Genomic DNA, 18925 nt, shown 5'->3' on the forward strand with positions numbered 1-18925 from the left:
ATTTACGTTTTTACTGCCTCGGACACATTATTTTCGTGTAAAGGATCATGCATTACCCTTTATTTCTTAAATATAATTTCGGTAGAGCCATTAATGATATTACCTGCAATAAAAATACGAAGCCAGCGTGGATCATTATAGAACGCACCCAATCACTGCCAGCATACGTTTTTGAGGAGATGATGCCGGCAACACTGCCAGCCACACATGATAAGCAAACGGATCAGACGAAACATTGCATTAATCAACATGATTCAACTTATGTTCCAGCACTGTATAAGTGCATTGAGCATACATATCAGGCAAAATTAGGAAAAGCAGTTTGATACGTACTTTGCCTGCACTTTCAATCATGATAGGAATACTTACTTTAAATGTATTGCTACACATTTTAGGACATATGTGTGCTTTTTCTACAACAAGTAATATCAGCATGGCAAGAAATATCGATAAAATTACAACATCTCCTACTGGATTGGAATACGAAGTTACACCATCAAACCTAACCAATGCAAATGGGACCAAGATTCCACTTTACCTCGGTGGATATTTCAGCTTGGGTGGTTTCTGGTATGGCAGTGATATTCTTATAGCTGTAGAGATGGCTTTGGACCACATCAATGACAGAACTGATGTTCTTGACGGCTACGAATTAAAAATGATTTGGAATGACACACAGGTTGGTTATCTTTGTTATTATTATTTTTTTTAAATTTAAAATCATATTTATACATGAAACTACATTTGGTAGAGACCGCTGACAGGTTAGCGCCAATATAACTATGAAGCTCCTTGTTGAAGCTGACCCGAGGTCTGATAGAGATATGCGCATTAGGAAGAGCATTCCACATGCTGGCTGTAGATGGTAGAATAAGATCTTTGATGGCAGACAATGCTTGATCGTGGTATGTCTACAGCAAGGTCATAAAAAAGCTTTGTCTCTCAAACAGTTTGCAAAAACGTTAAGTGTTACACGGGATTTGACTGTGGTGTCATAATAATGGTTCCGCCTGGAACAACATTTTAAACAAAGAATAGTTTGCAATAGCTCATATGTTTTATTATCTCGGTAATATCACAAAATAGGGAAAGGTTAACATGATTCAACAGATATAATACAAATTTTTATGGCAAATTATTACAAATTGATATTTTTGACATTTTAACAGTCCTCAAAGTAAAATTTATAAATCTAATGATATTTTCCTAAAGTGTATGTTGCTGGGAGTAAAAGCTGACGATCATTTGAAAATTTGATCTTTCGTATTGAAGATCTAGATTTGTTCTCCAAAACACCTAAAACATTTAGGTTTTTTTCGAAAAATAAATGTGTAGGGTCTATCCGCAACGTGAAATGCCGAAATTTTCAAATGATCGTCGGCTTTTCCTCCCAGCTTTAAGTACATATCATTAGACTGTTAAATAACAAAAAATATCGATTTTTGATACTTTGCCATACAATTTGTATTATATCGCCAATTTAAAAGAATCTAAATTATTTGATATCAGAAGGATATTCCTCGAATTTAGAATACAATTCGATATGTCTGATGTGCTCTCGTGTCCCACAAAAATAATGAGGCTGTTACCAGAGCCCTTTAACAGCTGAGTGATTTCTACAATCATTTGTACAATTTCTAAAATAATACATTGAACTGGTAATTTCCTTAATTGAACGGTCTTGGTGCCTAATGAAACAAAACTAATGGAAATATTTATTATTTTAATCAATAAAACTATAATTTATTCAACTGGATTTACAATTTTTGAACCTGCGACAATTTTCACCGATGGAACAAACCATGTGTAAATGCTGTTTGTTTTCATAAATATGGAAAACTTAGCTAATTGGAATGAAACCACTATCACACATTAAAGGAGACATACAGGGTGTCTGAATAAAATTGAACGTAAGTCGAGAAATGTACAATAGAATCAAAAAATTAAAAATGTAGCGCATAGCCTATTTTATTGTGCATCACATACGAAAATTTTATTTGATTCGGTTGACTGGTTGCGAAGAAATTAACTATTACATAATGCCCGCATCAATGCAGTTCATTCCAAGTTTGATCAGCAGGCGTTTTTTCATACTCGCACACCGCTTCCTAAAGTTTGTGTATCTCATTAAATTTAGTCCACATTATCTATTCTATAATCCGTCGGTGTTATATTTTTCATGCTTTCACTGAAGATCAATAACATTTTGTCCGAGAAAACTTTGATTTCTACAATTGGAAGCTTTCTAACTTGAATTCTTTAGGTTGTGCAAATATGTAACGTGTCATGTCAAAAGGAGACACTTTTGGGCAGGTTATCAATTTTGAGGTTTTTACATATCTTAAATATAGAGATATTTTGCTCCACAACGCCGTTTTCCCCAATGAAATCGGACATTCCTAAGCGAAGATATTGAGTTCGTAAGTTATGGTATTATAAACTTGGAAATTGAGATATCGGCCTTTAAAAATATTATTGACAATGTTGAGTGTAGGAATTACCTTGGGAAATGTCTCAAAAAATACAAGATGCCAGTTATATTCCGGTCGGAAACTATCAGACAATATTTTAAACATTAATAACATCACAAATTCGCAACAAACCCAAATTGTGAAAAAATTATCCCTGGGCAGATTTTTGGCTATATCTCCGTTTACGACTCTGCCCAAAAGTGTCTCCTTTTGACATGACAGGTCACATATGTTATATTTTAACTTTCCAAAAAACATTTGTGCCAAGAATGACAATGATCAAGTGCTTGCAGTTTTACGTGTGATTTTTGATACCATGCAACATTAATGTTTTGCAATACAATTTCTTGGAAATATTCCAAAAACATTCATGTGTGTGAGAAATTTTTTAAGCCAGCTAGAATTCTTTTTACAATTATTCTTTATGCAACATTAATATCAACATTAACGAAAAAAGGATATTTACAAGTATCGAGCATCATCGTACATGCAAGCTTTCATATTCAATATCGTGCAGGTTTTCAAATTTGAACCAAAAAATTAGATGCTTTGAAAGAAACAGATTGTTTAAAAAGAACGAAAAGGATTTCACCGAACAAAATATGAAGCCCAATGACAGTTTTAACCACTAGTGCGCATTGTGTTGAATGATCTCTCTTTCAAACTTGGAATGAAGTGAATTGAGGCATGCGTTATGTAATCGCTCATTTCTTCGCAATCAGGCAACCGATTCCAGTAAAATTAGTGTACAAGATGCGGAATAAGATGGGCTACACGCTGATTTTTAGATTTTTGGATTTTGGTGTCTATTTCTCGACTTACGTCCAAATTCATTCGCCCGGTAATTTTTTCTGGGACACCCTGTATTGTTGAGCTATTTGCAATTCTCGCGTTTCACAATATGATGCGCCTCCAACGGTCGCTGGGTCGATGCCAAAATACGCAGTGCATCATGGGAAAATGAGTCGACATCCAAAGCCCGCGTAATACGAATACAATACAAGAACATGCATCATTGTGGGTTTAAATGTCATATAAACATAAACATATTTATTATCACACTCGCGTGAAAATTCAATAGCAGCTAGAACGGCGATGTCGACACTAGAGTCGAAAATTTGACTGCCAAAAGCAACCGCTGGCGGCGCATCGTATTGTGAAACGCGAGAATTTAAGCAGGTTTAAATTTAACATGTTTAAGTCGTTTTTAGTCTTTCAATTTCCAAGAACAGTGAGGTAGATTGCTTTTTTACATTGGGGGTTGAGCTTTGGGAAAATTTCTTGAAGTTTAGTGAATGCAGAACCTTTTGGCGAGAGAATAATTTTGTGGTACAAATGCGCGCCAAGCGCGTGAAAGTTTTTTGCATCAAAATTGCAAAACATCACTGGGTTTCCTTATGCTATTTCAGTTTTAAATTTTGATGTACAGATTTTTAGATATTATCTCATATTAAAGGGGTAGGGGTAATTAATTTTTAGCAGATGTTTTGTAGTTCTTCTGTGGGAAGCAAAGGTGGGAAACAAATGGAAGTGGGAAGCAAATGAAGAGAATGAGTAGGGAAAAAGATCGTCGAGCATTTGATCTTTGCCGTTTTATTCGTTAATGTGACTACTCCGTGATTCACGGTTTAACAAAGTAGTCTAATAAACGTTTGGGATCTTTCAGTGCACTTCTGGATTTGGCACTCGAATATTTATCAACCAAGTCTTCAATAAGCCTACTAAGTTATTGTTAATAGGACCGCCGTGCTCTATTAATGCTGAACCTGTTGCAGAGATGGGTCATTACTGGAATCTAATAACGGTAACTATGAATACATTAGGGTATACACTGGTATACTTTGATATGATCTTCTATCCAATAATAGGTCGTGTATTTATAATTGGGTACTTATATATAATTACCATCAGAAGATCCTATTATCAATTACAGGGTGTCCCCCCCCCCAAAAGAGGCCCCTCATTGCGCCCTCTTTTTCGCCTATTTCTGACAAGTTGATCAAATATATTTTGGTATGTAAAGAAACCTTTAATTGTTAGCTTTAAGGGGATACTACACCCCTCGATAAATTTGTGTCTATTTTAGCATTTTTCTCAAAAACTAATCACACACTGGTAACAAAATCTTATGTACCTGAAATATTATAACTTGAATGCGCCATTTACTCCAGAAAATGTGTGTTACGATTATTGTAAATAGATGCCCTGCTATGCCAATGAAAGAAGCGAGAAATGTTGTGGTCATTCTTTCATACTATGACATATAAAAACAGTTCAAATATTTTATATAATATCTACATTTTCATAATACATTTAAGATATTTTAATAGTTATGAAATTAATGTTAATGTCAAAAATTTATGTTACCATCCGGGGTTATGTTATGAAAGTAGATGCAAAAGCGTGCTGACTTCAGATGTTTACATTCATCCAATTTGGCTTCTTCTATCGAAGGGATGATTTCAGCACAGGGAATCAAACAGTACCTTAAGTATCGGTCCGTATGTGTGGCTTTTCTGTATACTGATGTTGAAAGTGTGCAGTCTGCCTGATTTTTTGACGAAACAATCCATAAAGGATAACTTATCATCGTCCGTACTTTCTTGGGTGAACTGGATGTTAGTGTGCACTAAGTTAATGTGATCAAACACGGTTCTAGTTCGCTCTTTTTGATCTTACCGAAAAGTGTCATCAACATAACGGATCCAATATGACGGTAGAATACCACTGAGTCTAGTGCAAATAATGTTGTACTCTGGTGGCACATTATGTGGCAATGCTGAATTGTTACACTTGAGTGTGGAATATTCAATGTTTTACCCTAATTTATCCATGTATAGTTAAACCGTCATACTTTTCCTGTTTAGGTCTCTTATGGTGCCGGAACCCCAGCTCTTTCAAATAGAGATAAATACCCTTACTTTTACCGGACTAATCCCTCTACGGTGGCATTCCAACCACCAATTATTAGTCTGATGAAACGAATTGGTTGGAAAAAGATCGCTACTATTAATGAGAACAGTGAATCATATAAATCTACAGAGGTACGTTCTGATTCGCTGTTTCTTAATATTATCATGTAATGTATAGGTTTTGCGTAATAACACCAACTTTTACACCAATGCTTGCATTTATTAAAAACACATTACAAAGTACATACTATCAAAAACAGCGTTTATAGTGCAGAGCCGCGTTAAGACAAGAATTAGACATGTTTAAATAAATTGTACAATAAAAAACAACATTTTGAAAATATTTGACGACGGAAAATATATTCAATGACGGAAACGTTTACAATATAAGCTGAACAAAATAGACAATTTTGCTGCACAAAGGTCTCATGTTGTACCGCCTTTGCATTCAAATGTATAGGAAGACCACCCGCTATGTCACTTCGAGACTCACTGTCTAAAAGCTGTTATGGTAGCGCGGAGATGGTCACGTGCGTATTTATAAATATAGTCGAAGCATACTGTCTAAGATAATTGTGTCTTGCAACGCTTAAGAGTTACGCACCCACGAGCTCCTCCCGCCAAAAACTAACACATACACACGACACTGCCCGGGCATAGCAATATGATTATGAATATTTTTGAATTTATTTTCAAGGAGTTCGAGGACTTCATATCGCTCGCTGAAGCCTCCGATTTAACCATTGTTGCATCAGAACTGATTTTTAATGATTTAGATCCTCACATACCAGTGGCGAAGGTCAAGGTAATTTAGATGTACAAATATTACTGTAATACGGTTTATACTACCCTGTCTCATATATATTGGCGAAACTGAGACTTTGCTACCAAACGTTTCAGAAATTAATGGGCTTTCCAGTGACAACAATGGACAACAAAGACTTGTGTTATATTTAAAAGGCCATTGCAAGTTGCTAGTGCAATAATAGGCCAGTAAAATAAGCAAAATCAACCTCTGCGAAAGATAGATAAATCGACTTTTTCAAAATGGCCTCCAAAATGATTAAAATGATTGACAAAATAATAGAAACAGACTCACTATGTCACTTTTTAGTAAAGGTAACACGATGTCCCAAACCATGCTAAGAGAGTGTGCAATATGAGGCATCAACATTTACAACAAAAATAGATTTCCTTTTGTTATTTCAATTTTTTATTTTGATACATAGATTTTAAGTTATTATCTCACAATAAAGGGGGTAATCAAAACAGGGAGAAGTTTATGATTTCAAGATTGTCATTTATTTCTCTTTCAGCAATTGGATGCAAAGATACTCTTTCTATTGATGCAGAAACATATGGCGAGAAAAATATTTTGTGAAGTAAGACATGATCTTAATGTATGCTCCATTAAAGTATAATAATAGTACTTGATAAACATTATCATAAGAAAATGAAAATAAAAAATTATAACAAGAAACAAGCTGAAGCGAGTTTGTGAACAAGCTGTGAAATGTTTTTATCCCTTTTGTTTGTATTTGATTTATTAATTTTTGGTCAGATATCTATACTACCTACCTATACCAGTCAGCTTCATGCAATTCTGCGCATGCAGCCTGGCTCAAGAGATGCTTCCAATTCCTACGGTTCAGAGCTGCAACCTCAGCCTCCTTTACAGTCCACCCTAGGTCCAGCCTTGAGATCAGACTGAGATGTCTCTGCAGATGACGTCTCTCCATGATGTCTTAGGTCGACCAGGTTTGCGTTTCCCATGGGTTGGCTTCCAAAGATAGAGCCTCTTGGGGGTGCGGTGTTCATCCATTGGTTGCAAATGGCCAAACCACTGTAGACGGCGCTTCCTGATAACTGATGTGAGTTGGGGCTGTTTGGTTTTGGATCGTATACAGCTATTTGATATATGTTGAGACCATATCACTCGAAGAATTTTGCGTTGACAGCGCATGTCAAAAGCATCCAGTCTAGCCTCGTCCCTCTCTGTGAGTGTCCAGCACTCAGCAGCATAAAGGAGTGTGGAGAGTACACAAGCATTGTAAAACTTCAGCTTGGTCTCCAGGTTGATGTTACGATCCTTCCACACCTTGTCCAGCTCTATGAAGGCTCCTCCTGTGGCTCTACCAATTCTGTTGTTCAGTTCTTTGACATTAGACCCGTCAGCACTGCAGTAGGCACAAAGGTACTTGAAATGGTCGACTACTTTGATGAGACCTTCATTGCCTAGGGGGACAGCTGGTTTTGTAACATTGGCTCGACTGATGGACATGATCTCTGTCTCATCTGGAGTCCTAGTTTACCGGCAATAACACGGATAGCTTCGGTTGTCTCTGCCATCTTGACATCAGTCTCTTCAAAGAGAGCTGTATCATCAGCATAATCCAGATCAGCTAACTTTTCTTCTGGATATCTTGAACTCCTCCGTGGCAGTATGGTTAATCCTCTGTTGATATCACCCTGTCTGACTCCAGTGATGATCTTGAACCAGCTAGAAAGATTCCCTTCTGCTTTCACTGCACAGGTTGTGTCCCGATATGAACTCCTTATGATGTTGATTATCTTGGAATCCACAGGGAAGGCTTGTGCACTGAGTCAAAAGCAGACTTGAATTCAATTAAATTAATGAGGCAGGGTAGCTGTTGGTCCAAGCACTTCTCAATGATCTGGTTTAGGCTGAAAATTTGGTTTTGACAGGAACGTATAGTATGTTAGAAAAAAATGAACAAAAGATAATGATACATTCCATAAGCACTCAGGTGAACAAATTTTACGTCGTATTTGCAAAATGAACTTGTTTGGTTTGTTTTACCTGGTTCACTTTCTTTGTATATACAATATTATTTGTTTTTCTATGACTTTGTATAGGCATACAGGCTGAGTCAAAAATAAGTAAACTCATGTTTGAGGGGCTGTAACTCGAGATCTGTAAGGAATCTGCTAAAAATGAAAATACCACTGGAAAGAGCAAATTCTACACGTCTAAATAAAAGAAAGAATTGTTGCAATTGCTCACAGCAAACTCAAGTTATACTCATTTGAATACAACCACCCATTTTTGTAGCTGCACACGGTTTCACTTCCCAAGTAGGGGGTCTACCTATTATATTGATTGGTAAGGCGCGATATTCAAATGCAAATAAAGTTCTGTGGCAGGTGTGGTTTCGATCAATAATATTTACATGTTAAAGGGCTCTTTTCAATATGAATTTTACCTTATTGCACTACATTATAATAAAACGGGCCAAATGACAACATGACACCACAATTTACCGCACGTGTCTGTCGACGAAGTATCATGAAACTAAGAGTCCCACTGAAGTTCAGTGTCTTTTTCTTCTCCTATTTCCTACAGCTAACCGGGTTTTATGTAAGGAGCAGACGAGCAGTATAAATAAGAATATGAACAAGCTCAATGTGCATGGGACACTAGGGAACAGATAGCAGGAAGCTTCAAGCAGACCACGAACTGCTAGATCACAAGTGAACATTGCTAGAGTTAGACATGCGTTACAGCAAGACCAAAGATCAGCTCAATTCTTTACCTAACATTCCCCAATCAAGCTTCTGCCGGATCGTTCGTAAAGACTTGAATTGGTATCCCTACAAACTATAGTACTGTCATGGACTTTGTTAAATATTAATTAAAAGCAAAAGTTGTCTTTTCAACAATAAATCCTTTTAGCACTTTGCTGATTCGTCGAAATTGAAATGGATGAAAATCAATCAGCCGTGTGCAGCTACAAAATGGGTGGTTGTATTTAAATGAGTATAACTTTAGTTTGCTGTAAGCAATTGCAACAATTCTTTTATTTATTTAGACGTGTAGAATTTGCTCTTTTCAGTGGTATTTTTATTTTTAGCAGATTTCTTGCAGATCTCGAGTTACAGCTCCTGAAACATGAGTTTACTTCTTTTTGACTCAGCCTGTATAAACAAGACATGACAGGTCCGGGATATGTATGGATTATATACGATTGGTTCGATAAACTCTGGTGGCTAGAAAAAGACAATACAATTGACTGCACAGTGATGGAAATGGATGTAGCTATATCTTCTGCGACAATCCTCACAATTGGCGTGTTTCCTTTCAGTTCTGAAGAAGGACCTACTATTTCAGGACTGGTAGGTCTCTATAATTATTTAATAATAATTATTATTTGATTTACCTATTACGAATTTTACCTTACCTAATCTATCCTCTTCGGGCTCTTTTAACCTGCACCCTTTGTTTTTCCTTTGTTCTTGCTCTATTGTTTAGTAGCTCTTGAGGTACAGGGAATCATTTTGACCACCATATCTCTACTTTTGATTCCCTATTGTCATTCTGTTCATTGACCATGTCAATATATGTTGAGTTGAGCTATATCTAATCTAAAGAGCTGGATGGCTGTTACACCCGTATGCTTAGGGCAGTGACAACATCTACTGGAAACAGCACATAAATAAAGAGCTGTACGAAATCCTTCCAAGACTTTGAGACTGGACATTACTTCAGGAGTAAGAACGAACCTATCCCCAATCTGAACAATGAATACAAAACCCACCCAAGTCCATGGGAAGTGATTTTGAGAGAAAAACCTGTGTATCATTTTAATTCCTTCAGTTAGATTTACCTGGTCAATATGGTAAGTTTTACGTGCAAATGAGTGGATTAACCTGTATTAGGTATGACGATTAGCATTTCAGGGACTTCGTGGGGTTCATTTTAAATTTTGGACTTGGGTGGTTTTTTAATCATATACAAAGACAACAATGTTAGAATGAGATTACCACTAGTAAGATAATACAAAATAAAGCACACAGGTATGTATAATGTTGATAAGCATTCTGCAATGTAATATAAACCACACACCTCCCTTTATTAAACCCATTTTTTTTTTTCAAAAGTCACTCTCCCGCAATGAATGTGTTACAGGTGGACTTTTATACATACTGGATTTCAATCAATGTGTTACAAGACTAAAATCCTGGACTTGGGTGGTTCTTTCATACATGCTATTTTACACATGCTCAATAGACACAGAGGATGAATTTGAGTTGTTCTTTCATACATATGACAAGCCTATGTATAGCAACAATTGCCCATGCTTAAGGGGAAGCTGCACCAGGATTGTTGTGAAATAGGGGTATTTTAGTCTTTTTATGTTTTTCTAAATTAAAAATCTATAGAATTTGGGCCTTTATTTGCTTTTTTATTTGATTCAAATCGGACATTTGGTTCAGAAGTTGCAAGTAATCAAAGGGAACAACGTGAAGCGAAAAAGTCGCGAATTGAATTCTGTCCTATACTAATACACGTAATGTATTTCTTATGTATTGTATTGTTTTCAAGGGGCGATATTTAAGGAATTTCCAGCTAAAAATTAATTTCTGAATAATGTAATATGTTTATTGTCTATAAAGAGTGCTAATAATTAGTATAAATGTTATTGTTGTCAGAAACATGATTTTATAACATTTGATATGCATAATTGCTGCCTAATTAACATATTAAGTGTTTCTAGACTTAAAATGCCATTTTCTGCCAGATGTTGTTTAGCGTCATTTTTTACCTTATGCGTCACTTTTCTTGGTAATGGTGTATCTGTTTGAGCTTATTTTTGGCAAGTATGTTGGACATACCTGTATCTAAATATTTATAGAAGGAAATTTTGATAAACATCTGGTAACCATGGAAACGACCCGTTTTTGTAAATTTTCCGCCAAAATGCGCAAATTTACCAATTTTAATGCACCGTAGCGTAACCGTACAACCTTTTTTTGAAAATTCCCTCTATACATTTTTTAATTAGACCTAAATTTGTCAAATAAAACAAATTTCAGAAAAAAATACCAAAGAACGACTGAGAAAAATGACGCGCAACAACATCATGTGAAAATCCAACATGGCCGCCGTTACCATGGCAACCGTTATAACGACGATCATTTTGTTGGCTGGAATCGCTAAGTTTGATCAGCACACACATTCCCACCAATTTACAAGTGCACAGGTCAAATACTTTAGAAAATCACTTTTTTCAGTGCAGCTTCCCCTTAACTCAATTTAGCCAACGTATGGACTTGGTGGGGTTTGTATTCATATATTCAATTGGAAACCCAAACGTAGAGCACGAAACCCTGGTAGACCGCCCGTCCCAAGTAATCAATCCATATATAGGTGGTTTAACAGATTACTAATAATTTACTAATAATTAAATGTTGTCACTCTTTAATACTTCAAACAGACGCCACAAGAGTTGCAATCTCAGTTAACCTTGACCCCAGAAGCATCTTTAACGTCTTACAGTCCTTACGGATACGATGCAGCTTGGCTTATTGCATTAATGTTGAACAAATCTGTAGAGGTTCTGAAAGAAAAAGTATTTTCTAATGGTAAGAAACGCCAACTGGAGAATTTTACTTACCAAGACGGGGAGATGGCTCAAATGTTTCTTGATCTTATGAATGAAATAGAGTTTGATGGAGCGTCGGTAAGTCATAGATTTCTCTCAAAATTGTATTTGAATTTGAAGATAACGGTGCTCACTGTACTGCCCACGGTACTCGGTACTCGGGCAACAGAATAAAATAATTTAAGAATAGTTTCTCATTGATCTTTTATATGTTAATTATTTACTGCTTTATAGGCTCACGCTAACTTCATTACAGGTTCTTTAATATTTGTCTGTTCGTTTGTTTCTTGTAGGGGTATGTTACTTTTAAGAACGGAGACCGTTTAGGAGATCTTGTTATTTCCCAAATGCAAGGTTTGATATTTTTTCTCCAAACAAACTCTTAAACAGCAGCGTATAGTTTGCAGACAAGCCGTTTACAAACATTGTTTTTTTACTGTGAAATGCAATAACAGGGTCTCACTTCAAAATACCAAATATTTTCACATTATTTTCACAACGGAATAGAGTGGATGGCATATAAAACAGATACATTTTGTTCCGCAAATAAGTTCATCAGGATTGTCAATGAAATATATAGCAATATTTTTCTTAGCAAATCCAGAAATAGATGTTACATAGCTCGATCATTGACAGTTTCGTGCTAACACTTAGAAGGAAGAAGGGGCCAAAACACTCAACAGAGACCAAGGGAACTACTTTCTTCCGCATATTTATGACCATGTCCTAAAACAAACAGCGCCACCAACGTCAGTTCCGCCAGGAAGCTGCCGTCGTCGAGGTGCAGGGATTGGTCATTCAATTGGAGAAAGTGCTAAGTGTCAGCACGAAACTGTCATTGATCGAGCTATGTAACCCTGTAACATCTATTTCTGTTCTGGATTTGCTATGAAGAATTTAGCTATAGATATAATTTGTTTTTCAATATCTAACAGGGAATTCAACGCGACGCATTGCACTCTATTCAACTCGGAACGAACGCCTTAAGTGGATCAACAATATTACATGGAATGGTAAGATTTCCCCGGTTATATTACAACAGGACTATTATGTTTGGTAATGATCAATTTTATTTTATTGCACTACTAGGCTTTTTATACACTCTAGTTGTCATTAGCTTGTATTATATGTGAGTGGACGCGGCGAATCAGCCGTAAACTCGGCAAATTGTATTCTGAGTTAAAGTGTAAAATGTCGTATTCATAGGTGTATCAATTCGTTGCGACAAGTATCTTATCAAACGCTGTTTAAATCAATCAATAATACTACTGCTGAAGAGGATAATAAGCTTCTACCTATTTCTATAGAATAGTTCTTGTCTTTGTTTGCTTTGGCTAAATCCTGTTCAAGTGGTAGATAACAAAGCATTGTATTTTGTCTATATAGGTATGTATAATCAACAATGAACAATGAGAGGATATTTCTGAACCTCGTTGACTTGGAGATGATTTGAAATGACCGCCAATTATGACTGCTGGATATTTATTACCAGAAATGTAGAAAAAGAGACACATGTAGAACCGATAAAAAATACCATTTTGTCGAAGGAACAAAATTCAACAAATCATAACCCCGCTTTTGGATATCGTTTGAAGTCAAATGATATACCATTTTAAAGCTTATGGTATATATTTTCTAAACACGAAATAAAACAAAATTGACCGGGGCCGACTTAACGGCTGATTCGCCGCGTCCAGTCACATATTGTAGTACATGTGTAGTATCGAATGGTAGATAATAGGGTATGTCTAGATCATTGCACAGCCGCCATCGGCGCTGTGCATTGTTTTTACCGCGTTCTTCTTCTGGTTTCTTCTGGCAACATCATAATCAGCCATCGTAGCCACATGCTTTCAGGCATGATGACCATACTTGGTCAGTAGAACCGTTTGGTGGTGCCACAGATGTCACATGATCAACTTCCGGTAAAATGTCATCCACTTCCGGTCAATGGCCAAAACTTGGATTTTCACTAAAAATGCTACTCCTCCCACATATTACATAGCATCGTGACATCACTTACACACATGCATCATCTATATCCAGTGTCTAAAAGTTGTTCACAGAATTGGGATCAAAGGTCATTAAGGGGTCACTTCCGGTAAAAGTCTGAAAAATTTGTAAAAAATATTCAAAAAATCACTGTCTTTACAAATTACATAGCAGAGAGTCGCCATTAGCACACATGCATCGCTACTAGCTAGGGTCTTTAGGATGCCTACAGTTTTGGGGTCAAAGGTCATTAAGGGCTTACTTCCGGTCAAAAACCAAAATTATCAAAAAAGTTTAAAAAAATTTTATCTCAAAATATAAACAGACCAGAGTAATATAATCATCATACATGAGTCAAAGTTACATGATGTATGCATGGTATTTTTATTTTGGGGGTCAAAGGTCATTAAGGGGGTCACTTCCTGTTTTTAGCTAAATACCTTTAAGAATTTTTATCTCGACAAATAAACATAGTAGAATTTTTAAATTAAAATTGGAACAATGCATTTTGTCGGTGTACATGTGGGTTTTTTTTTCATTGAGGTCAAAGGTCAATCATAAATTTTTAAAAAATCAAAATCCATGTATAAGTTCCGATTAAGCTGAAATTCACCAGGAATATTCCTTATGACATCCTAAGCACTATGTAATATTTTTGCGGGGTCAAAGGTAATTAAGGGATCACTTCCGGTTCTCAGAGATTCGGGGTCATAACTCATTTGTCACTGCTGGCTGTGCATCCTCGCGGTCGCAGGCGAACGCAATCAGATCTCGTTATTGTATTGTTTTGTGTTTAAATCTTTTCAGCCTGACAAATGACATTGTGTATCTTTTTATTGTAATTTCATCTTCACTATTCAATATGATATAAGTTACTTTAATTCTATATCAGGCGGATCCATTCCTTCTGACCACACAGAGATTATTCGATTACGTCATGGAATCGGTTGGCGTTTGTACACAACAATGTGCGTTTTGGCGGGAATTGGTTTCATATTAGCTTGTTTCTTTTGGGGCTTTAACATCAAATTTAGGAAACATGGGTATGTGCTAAAATGTATGAACAGATTAAATATATTACAGAAATGATGATATCGTTCGAATGTAACGTCGTGTCAACAAAAATTCCAGTATTTGATTCAAGTCTAATATTTTTCTTTTCAGTATTGTTAAGATGTCAAGTCCTAATCTAAACAGCATCATTATTATCGGGAGCACTTTGGGCTACCTCAGCGTGATCGTAGGAGGACTTAATGGCAGCTTTCTTTTTCTTGAAACCTCCTTAACGTCTTGCCAGGTTAGTTCTCTTTTGTACGGCTATGTTTCTTCTTTTCAATCCCCGTATTTTCGATGTATCTAACCTTTTCTTCATAATCATGATAATGATCCAAGGTCAAGTGGTATGATATATGAACAAACCCACTTTCTTGAATTAAAATCTCAATAAAGGTAAATTTACACTCGCCACTTCACTTCAACTGATTATTGATGGTTCAATACCACCATTTCTCTATCACACAATTTGCAATGGAAAAATATAACTTCAAACACGATTTCCTCATACATGAAACTCTCACAGGGAAGAAACATATTATCAATTGAAAGTAGAAAGTAGAATCCCAACATAAACAACATTTTATCTTACAATTACCCGAAATGTTTCTAATTTTAAACCACTGCACTGATGGCCAAAAATAGTCCCTCTTTTTTCGTCAAGCATTGCCCTGCAATTAATGGCATTTCACTATATATTGTTTTTTAATTTTTACTCTTTGTTAGGGGTATGCATGCACTGTTAGAAAAAAACCTGTATTTTACCGGTAAAAACCTGTATTTTACCGGTAAAATACAGCAACCATAAACAAGAATTGACCGTTAATTGAACAATTCGTTTGTTTAACGGATGCTGTATTTTACCGGTAAAATACTGGCAGCTGGGACGCCGGTATTTTACCGGTAAAATACAGCAACCATAAACAAGAATTGACCGTTAATTGAACAATTCGTTTGATTTTTTAACGGTTGTACGTTTTCTCCTAAAAAACCGTTTTTTTTTTCCTTCGTGCCCGTTACTGGTAAATTAACAGTGGAATAATGCAATAATACGACTTTTAACGTTTTTAAGAGGTCCTTAAATTCTAATAACAACGTTAATTAACGATAACAGTGTTATTTTATGGTACTTTCTACATAAATGACCCGTTATTTGGAGTATCTGGGCAGTATAAATGCCATCTTCAGCCGTAATATAACACTATACTATCTCTTAATTAACAACATTTTAGGTAAAATGACGCTTGACAATGTCAACAAACGATGTTTTAATGTTATTTAACAGTTGGCGTGAACATACATGATAGATGTTATTTTACTGAGATCGTGTATAATTTCAGTTCTACTGTAAATAAACGTGGCAGAATGTTATTCCATAGTAAAATTGTATATTTCAGGGAGTAACGTAAACAAACTATTGTACTGTAAAATAGCGTTGAAGGCGGTTATTTTACAGTCACTTTGTATATTCCACGTCAGGTCGTTATTTCACAGTCAATTTGTATATTCTAGGTAGCAACGTAAATAAACTTTTGTTCTGTAAAAAAATAGCATTGAAGACGTTATTTCAGGGAGTAACGTAAATAAACTATTGTACTGTAAAATAGCGTTGAAGGCGGTTATTTCAGTCAATTTGTATATTCCACGTGAGGCCGTTATTTCGCATTCAATTTGTATATTCCAGGTAGTAACGTAAACACAGGTTTGTACTGCAAAATTTACAATACAAACTAGTTTATTTACGTTTAATTGCAGACGTTGCTACAGGTAACGTAAATAAACATCTGAAAATTAAAGTTGTTGACTGATCATTAATTGTTATAAATCATGCCTTCGTAACACATTCATGCTGTGAGTACTCAGCAAACTAATTTGAAAAGGAATAAACAACAAATCACACGAAGGTGTTTTCACAATCTGTTTATTAATCAGCACAGCTGAGATAAACAACAACAAACAGATGAACAAGATCAGTAAAATCTTATAAACATTGGTTTCCTCAAAATGCAGAGAGCCCTTTGTTGAACTAAACCCTCGAAACTTACTACATGCAACAAATACAATGTATCAATATACATGTAAATCTGTCAGTCTATATCAAAACGACTTTTGGTACAATAATACAGAGTATGAAAAATGAAATTAAAAAGATTAGTCGTGTCCACACAGTAAGGTTTAAGACATTTAAACCCAGGTTTAAATTCAGATGGATTTAGCGGCGGGTTTAAATTGCTGTCTGAACGATCATCGGATTTAAGTCTAGCCCCGGAGTCTAGCAGATTTATCGAGCCCTAAATCCGCCAATTTAACCCTGCTTTTGACCAGGGTTAGTAGCGGGTTTAAGCTTAAATCCGCTGTGTATGAACGGTGTTCGTAGAGCTGTCGGGTTTAAGGGGGTAAAAAACTAACATAATGCCCATTGAACTACGCAGTTTAGATAGAAGCGAACTCTATTACATGTATTATGCCTATAGGGTGCCGATTTCATGATGGAAGCAGGTATTACGAGTTGAGTTATAAATTTTAGAATTTCATGTTTCATATTTTGATCGCGTTAGGCCCCTACTATATAAAAGTCACGGTCAACGTTTTTAGCTATTCGGGGCAGCAGAGGAAAGGGCAAATTTTCATCATGCTGTAGGCCTATATCATTCGAATTTCAACAACGGGTATTTTCGTGCCAAAGTATTGCTTTGAACTTGAAGATAAAACATCGAAAATTGTCATGTGCACACTTGTACATTTCGTATAATCGAAAGTTCTAAGGAAATATGCTCAAATAGCACATAGTCTAAACCCGGGTTTAAGCTTATTGGATTTAGGCACTAAACCTGACTGTCTGGACGTGCAGAGATTATATCGGATTTATTTTAATTGCAGCGGATTTATAGGTGATAAGATAAACCTGGATTTAAATACATGTGAGAACGCAGCTTAAGTTGACTTATTTCCTGTGTAACTAAGTAAATAAGCATTTAATTATTACAAATTTGGTAGCATTTTTAGGAAGTGAAATATAAGTAAAAGTAGGCCTTGATGATTAACTAAGAGTATCTGATTTCTTATTCTCAGACCAAGTCCATCGTTTTGATATGAATTGACACAAATAGCAATAGCAATATAAATAACGTGCTATTTTTTATATTTTCAACAACTTCACTTTCACATAATTTGAGGCCAAAACTATAAACTCAAACATAGAAAATCATGTATAGGCCTGCACTGTGAATTCCCTTCTTGGAATTTGTTCATTGAATACTTCTTGATATCTTCTTAATGTTATTTTTGATATTTTTATCAACTTTACACTTTCACATAATTTGTGAGGCCAAAAATATAAACTCAAACATAGAAAATCATGTATAGGCCTAGGCCTGCACTGTGAATTCCCTTCTTGGAATTTGTTCATTGAATACTTCTTGATATCTTCTTAATGTTATTTTTGATATTTTTATCAACTTTACACTTTCACATAATTTGTGAGGCCAAAATATAAACTCAAACATAGAAAATCATGTATAGGCCTAGGCCTGCACTGTGAATGCTCTTCTTGGAATTTGTTCATTGAATACTTCTTGATATCTTCTTAATGTTATTTTTGATATTTTTATCAACTTTACACTTTCACAAAATTTGTGAGGCCAAAAATATAAACTCAAACAGAGAAAATCATGTATAGGCCTAGGCCTGCACTGTGAATTCCCTTCTTGGAATTTGTTCATTGAATACTTCTTGATATCTTCTTAATGTTATTTTTGATATTTTTATCAACTTTACACTTTCACATAATTTGTGAGGCCAAAAATATAAACTCAAACATAGAAAATCATGTATAGGCCTAGGCCTGCACTGTGAATTCCTTCTTGGAATTTGTTCATTGAATACTTCTTGATATCCTCTTAATGTTATTTTTGATATTTTTATCAACTTTACACTTTCACAAAATTTGTGAGGCCAAAAATATAAACTCAAACATAGAGAATCATGTATATAAGCCTGCACGGTGAATTCCCTCTTGGAATTTGTTCATTGAATACTTCTTGGTATCTTCTTAATGCTATTTTTGATATTTTTATCAACTTTACACTAAATT

General features: G+C 35.5%; 1 protein-coding gene and 1 long non-coding RNA gene across 2 annotated transcripts; both read left to right on the plus strand.

The window, feature by feature from the left end:
- The first annotated feature begins 364 nt into the window (after positions 1-364).
- Positions 365-5510, plus strand: LOC140151963 (uncharacterized). The gene is made up of 3 exons (XR_011859009.1): positions 365-679; positions 4138-4275; positions 5339-5510. It is a non-coding gene; the product is annotated as an uncharacterized lncRNA (long non-coding RNA).
- A 3824-nt stretch (positions 5511-9334) lies between these two features.
- LOC140152377 (gamma-aminobutyric acid type B receptor subunit 2-like) lies at positions 9335-16126 on the plus strand. The gene is made up of 7 exons (XM_072174684.1): positions 9335-9517; positions 11620-11865; positions 12081-12141; positions 12723-12800; positions 14672-14822; positions 14944-15076; positions 16118-16126. The coding sequence occupies exons 1-7, from the start codon at positions 9335-9337 to the stop codon at positions 16124-16126; spliced, it is 861 nt and encodes a 286-aa protein (XP_072030785.1).
- The last annotated feature ends 2799 nt before the right edge of the window (positions 16127-18925 follow it).

Source organism: Amphiura filiformis, chromosome 5 (assembly GCF_039555335.1).
Source record: "Amphiura filiformis chromosome 5, Afil_fr2py, whole genome shotgun sequence".
In the NCBI taxonomy this organism is placed as follows: Eukaryota; Metazoa; Echinodermata; class Ophiuroidea; order Amphilepidida; family Amphiuridae; genus Amphiura; species Amphiura filiformis.